We start from the raw sequence: 6,007 nt of genomic DNA, 5'->3' as shown, positions 1-6,007 counted from the left end.
ATAGTGGAAGCACCATTGGTTAAGCATTCATTAAGGAGTTATTAACATTCATGCACACTTCAAATAATAGGGTTATTGAGACAAACAAATGAAAGAATTGAAAATCATCCCTAAGCATTGAACGCCTCAAAAGCATAAATTATGAACATTGGCAAGTTGTAATAAGTGAGGATTAACACAATTTGGAGGGTCTTTAGGTCCTAGGACGTAGTATCACATGCCTAAGAGTATTGCCTGTGCCTAAGAGTATTGCCTGAAATTCTTCTTTTCATCATCTCTATCCATGTAGCATTGCCCCACCCTGCTCACAAGGGTTTGACCAACCTATGCCAACTACAACCAGACTTGCGCCTCTTCAATCAAGATTTTCTCATAACTATACCTTAACTACAATATGTTTGATATGTAACTGATGAGTTCAACACAACTAAGTCTTTCTAATGGTAATACTTTGAGGATCTTTCGTTTTAATTGTTCTTATTTGAAATATGCATCTCCTTAAATTTATCTTGATATATTTTTGACATCCAACTCTGATAGCTTGTTACAAGAGATGTTTGACAAAACAGCATGTCCATTGGAGATGGATGATTTCTTGACATTGTACCAAGAAGTCATCAACAATTGCACATTCCTTGACACTGACTGTAAGCTTTTCCAACCTCACATGGAGATTATACCTGGATTTTAAATAGGTCAACTTAACTGCATTCAGACATTCAGTAAATTAAATGACTGAAGCAAGTTACAGATTTCCATTCTTGTGGAATTTTAAACACTAAAATATAACCACCGTCTTAATGATGATCATACCCGAAACTGTAATTATTAAAAAAAAAATCAAAATTTGTGGTTCCATTGCTTCTTCTGATTTCAATTTTCTATATTTCTTTCATTTCCCACCCAAATTTCAATGATTCTTCTGCCCATAGCTTGTTAAAATCCTTAACAGTTACTACGAGTATAAAATTTACAGAAGGAATACTGGTCACTACATTGTAATTCATCAGAGTACTTGAATAGGGAATTTTAATTATGCTCGCAGCTCAACTAATATTTGTTGGTGAGAAACAGCTCAGCTTTGCTGCAAATTTTTCTTACCGATATTGTTGTATCAAGATTGATTATACTAAGGTTTATTAACAGCAATGACCTAATAACCTGCCAATTTGACTCTCATTCCTTCAGACACAGTGTTAGTACACTGTTTGTGAGATTACTTGGGAAGTTGTCAACCATCAAACTGGCAACTTCATATCGTCCTTGTGTTTGTTGTTGCGTTTAATACAGGCAGACTAATGAGTTCATTCCCAAATCGATTCAGACTGGTTTAGGATAATACAGCACAAGATCATTGAAATTGGTCATAAAAAATGTCATAATAGAAAAAGCAAATACAAGACATTCCATGTTATTCAGCCGAAAAGAATCCTTCTAATGTAATATAAAATTCCGGGAAGCAGGAGTTTCAGCATCCACTCTGAAAAGTTGGACAAATTCAAAGATCCCTCTACAATTCTAATAATTTAAAATATTACCAGAGCCTAATGACAGAAAATACTCTCAATTTGCATGAACCGACCAAAATATTCCTAGAAATACTCTCAATTTGCATGAACCGACCAAAATATTCCTAGAACCCTTCATCTGCTGCTCCATCTGCATATAATGGACCGAGCTATGCTGATATAGGCAAATCCTTAACCCAAGGGTCTAGAGGTTTGCCAATTGAATAAACAATGAAACCAATCTTCCTAAGCTGTTCCACATTGACAATGTTGCGACCATCAAAAATGAATGCGGGCTTCTGCATGTTGTCATAGATTCTCTGATAATCCAAATTCCTGAACTCATCCCACTCTGTAACAATACAAACCCCATGAGCATCCTTGGCTGCTTCGTAAGCATCCCACACAACGGTCACTTGCTTGATCGCAGAAGGGCTCATGGGCTGCAGATGAGCAGGATGGTCCCAATCAAATTTATTCATGGAAAGATCTCTTTGAATCTGATCCTCTGTGACTTGAGGATCATAGATACTGAGAATGGCCTTGTCCCCCAGAAGTCCCTTGCAAACATCAATGGCAGGGGTTTCTCTAGTATCCCCTGTATCTTTCTTGAAGGCAAATCCGAGAATGGCAATCTTCTTTCCAGAGACCGTGTTAAACATGGATGAAACCACGCGATTGACGAATCTAGATTTTTGATAGTCGTTGATCTTGACTACACGTTTCCAGTAATTGGAAACCTCTTGAAGTCCATTGCATTCACAAATGTACACCAAATTCAGAATGTCCTTCTGGAAGCAGGATCCACCGAAACCAACACTGGCATTCAAGAAACGTGGACCAATCCTTGAGTCTTTGCCCACAGCATGTGCGACCTCGGAGATGTTGGCCCCAGTGGCTTCACAGAGAGCAGACATGGCATTCACAGATGAAATCCTTTGCGCCAGAAAGGCATTTGCTGCCAACTTGGAGAGCTCTGCAGACCATAAGTTGGTTGTAATAATGTTATCCCTTGGAACCCAATTGGCATATACAGCTTTAAGGGCCTCCACTGCTTTTTTCCCTTCAGGAGTCTCTCGGCCTCCGATGAGTACGCGGTCAGGTTTCAACAGGTCGTTTATAGCGGTTCCCTCTGCAAGAAACTCAGGGTTAGAAAGGATTTGATAATTAATTCCCTTGCTGTTGTGGGTTAAAATCTTTTCAATTGCCTCAGCTGTTTTAACAGGAACTGTGGATTTCTCAACGACAATTTTGTCTGATTTAGAAACATCGGCTATCATTCTAGCCGCGCTTTCCCAGTAGGTCAGATCTGCAGCTTTTCCATGGCCGAGGCCTCTTGTCTTCGTGGGGGTGTTTACTGAAACGAACACAATGTCGGCTTCAGCAACATGCTTCTCAACATCGGAACTGAAAAAGAGGTTTTTTCCCCTGCAGGCTTTGACAACTTCATCAAGGCCAGGTTCATAGATCGGAAGCTGATCGCTGTTCCACGCATCAATTCGAGGCTTAGAGATGTCAACTACTACGACTTCAATGGCGGGGCATTTCAGAGCTATCACAGCCATGGTGGGGCCACCCACATACCCTGCTCCGATGCAGCAGACCTTCACCATCTTGTATTCCTCTTTGTCTGCCCAAATATGCCCACAGCTGTTTAAAATTTCAATTTTAAGATCAAATATTGGATGCAGCTAAACTTTGAATAAAATACCACAAAATTTTGAAATAAAATATTAGATCCCAGCTGTCAACTATCTTGAACAATTTTCTACATCATTGCATGTTCTCAGGGAAGCCAAAACCCCAAGAAAATACCGTATTATAGTACATTTTCAACTGATTGCAATTTTCTACATCCTTGCATGTTCTCAGGAAAGCCAAAACCCCAAGAAAAAACGGTGTTATAGTACATTTTCAGCTGAGTAATCAGAAGAACAGCTCTGATCGGACAGCGATTCCAAAATTAAACGTACAATTCATCACTTCAATTTTGATTTTTTTGCTAATGATTCGGCTTCAAACTTCCAATCCAAGAAATATGGACATTACTTGAAAAATATCATACTCTAAATGCGAATTGTTAGAGATTAGACGGTGACAGATCACAGGAGGAATATTAAACGTCGCATTTAATATGAAACATAGTGTTACGCGACATTGAATATACTGCAAATTGTTCACGATTTTACCAAACGCATTTACATAAAAACAGAGATAACGATTCCAAGGAGAATATGCTTTCAATAAAAGCAAATTCTCTGGAAATAAATCATACCAAAATTCAGATCAAGCATTTATATAGGCAAATCTCTCTTCTAAGAACCGAGATTTACTAAATTCAGATAAACTACTCACGGGTCCAACAGGAAATAAACAACCAGAACTTGATAGGACTAACCTCTTCTAAGATCCGTCTCCAGAAACTCAGACACCAAAGTTGAAATATTAGCGCGTACCAATCCACAAATGCCAATTCACAGTATTAGCGCGTGTTGCACGAAAAAAAGGTCACCGACCACAATACGCGGGACTCATCGAATGGCTCCTTAATATGCTGCATGTCAAGCTACCTTCGTCTTCAATTTAAAGCTTCACTGGACTAAAACAGTACAATTAATTTAGTCCGTTTTTCCGGGCTGTTAGATGAGGTTCGGTTTTGAACAGATGGGAAATTAATATCTGCGCTGACTTCATGGTAATGGTAATAAATTAATAATATTTAATATTGTATTTTCAATAATAATAATAATAATAATTTAATTTATAGGGTCAGAATAGGTTACACAATAAATTAATAATATTTAATATTGGATTTTTAATAATAATAATAATAATAATTTAATTTATAGGGTCAGAATAGGTTACACAATAAATTAATAATATTTAATATTGGATTTTAATAATAATAATAATAATTTAATTTACCTATTGAATTGTTGTATGAGATTTTTTTTGTTTGTGAGAGGACCATCTCCATGTACATTTTAATTACTAAAGTTTATAAAAGCGTATATACTTTACCTTGTTCTAAATTTGAACATGTGACTTAGGAAACACATGTTCTTAATTATTAAGTTTAGTACAGGGTCAATAGACATTTGTATCAAGTGGTATCACTGTAGGTAATGATATGGGTAGGAGCATAATAGAGTTGTTGAAGTAAAAATAAATATACCTTGGAAAGCATGAGATGTTAAAGAGAAGTTGTTGGATATGTTGATTTAAGAGGGGAGAAGTAGATTGTAAAAAAATGTTGACAATGAAGTTGAAGTAATGTTATAAGAAAATATATTGCAAATCAAGTGAAGGTATTCTACCTGAAGAGGACATCTGTTGAAGTATGTCTTCGTGATTTTCATTTTGTGGGGAAGTGAACACGTCAACAAAGCCATCCATTAAGGCAGTTTGCATTTGTGGATAAGTGAATATGTCAACTTAATCACCAATTAAGGTAGTGTGCATGTGGTTTTGAGAATTTCATTTTGTTGAAAGTGAATATGTAGATGGAACATTAGGCGAGGCAACTTGCATAAGAAAGAAAGAGGGGGGGATAATGTGGACATAATGTTGAGTGAGGCATCCCGCATGAGAAAAAAAAGTGTGAACATTAATAGTAGTCTTGCAACAATGGAGTTGTAAAGAGAGATGTTATAATATTTGTAATAATGGAAGGGATTCAAATGGGAAATGTTGACTCCTACAAATTTTGAGTGTTGGTGTGTATGTAAGTGAAGAAAACAATAGTTTGTTTGATGAAGTGTACAATAGTTCGTTTGATTGACTACTGGAGAATCCCCTTCAGATGCCTCAATTATCATTGTATTGGCCATTTGATGAGTCATTTCCTAGGCTAGGGTCGAGAGCATAAGGTTGCATCATCGTGTCGGTTTGGTCGTTCCAGGGGGCCATTCTGCGGTGCGGGATATTGATGACTCATCTGGAGGTAATCCTTCTTCCTTTCATGAGCACTCTTTGGTTTATGTCACTTCTTCTACACCTCATTCATCTTCTCCCTCTCCTCCTCCGTTGGTCCCGAATTCTGTGCATATTTTTGAGCTCCCCCCCCTCTCGATATAGTGGATTTCTCGTCAGGCCTTGTTGCCTCATGTGATGAAGCCTCTAACAAATTGAATATATATGAAGAATCGATTATACATTCTATAGATGGAAGAAGGTACCAACATTTTTGATCATTTGAATGTATACAATGATATTGAAACTAACAAGGAAGATAAGACAATGATATTGTTTTTTTATTTCTTGAATCATGGGATCATCTAGTCACTTTCATTAGTTTTAGTACTAGTGGTTTTATTGACTATGACTATGTTGTGGAAGCATTATTGTTTGAGTAGTTGTGGAGGAAATTTAGTTTAAAAAATTCCACACCTGAAGGAATGGAGGATGGAGGTAGATTCAGAGAAAGATGGGTGAAATCAAGAGGTGCATCAAGATCTAAGTCAAAAGGAAAAAAGGATAAGCTAAAATGTTAGTATTGC

The 6,007-nt window shown here is 37.1% G+C and overlaps 1 protein-coding gene across 3 annotated transcripts; it reads right to left on the bottom strand.

Annotated features, from left to right (window-relative positions):
• Positions 1-1,396: 1,396 nt before the first annotated feature.
• On the bottom strand, positions 1,397-4,039 carry LOC149262478 (UDP-glucose 6-dehydrogenase 5-like). Of its 3 annotated transcripts, none has more exons than XM_089424730.1 (2): positions 3,907-4,039; positions 1,397-3,138 (listed from the first exon to the last, which is right to left on the bottom strand). In XM_089424730.1, exon 2 carries the CDS (start codon positions 3,119-3,121, stop codon positions 1,679-1,681), a length of 1,443 nt encoding a protein of 480 aa, XP_089280856.1. In that variant the 5' UTR covers positions 3,122-3,138; positions 3,907-4,039; the 3' UTR covers positions 1,397-1,678. The 3 variants fall into 3 exon arrangements, with proteins under 3 accessions (XP_089280856.1, XP_089280864.1, XP_089280846.1); XM_089424738.1 differs by having other exon boundaries at positions 1,397-3,158; positions 3,965-4,035; XM_089424720.1 differs by having other exon boundaries at positions 3,965-4,035.
• Between the last annotated feature and the right edge of the window lie 1,968 nt (positions 4,040-6,007).

This window comes from Pinus tabuliformis, chromosome 6 (genome assembly GCF_031772625.1).
Source record: "Pinus tabuliformis cultivar Carrire ecotype Pingquan chromosome 6, CPIR1, whole genome shotgun sequence".
NCBI classification, from domain to species: domain Eukaryota; kingdom Viridiplantae; phylum Streptophyta; class Pinopsida; order Pinales; family Pinaceae; genus Pinus; species Pinus tabuliformis.
Note: the sequence above shows the minus strand (reverse complement) of the source record. Positions and strands in the feature narration are given on the sequence as shown.

Bases quoted from the DNA above. Each gene is read 5' to 3' on its own strand.
- LOC149262478 (XM_089424730.1), bottom strand. From the start codon at position 3,121: ATGGTGAAGGTCTGCTGCATCGGAGCAGGGTATGTGGGTGGCCCCACC.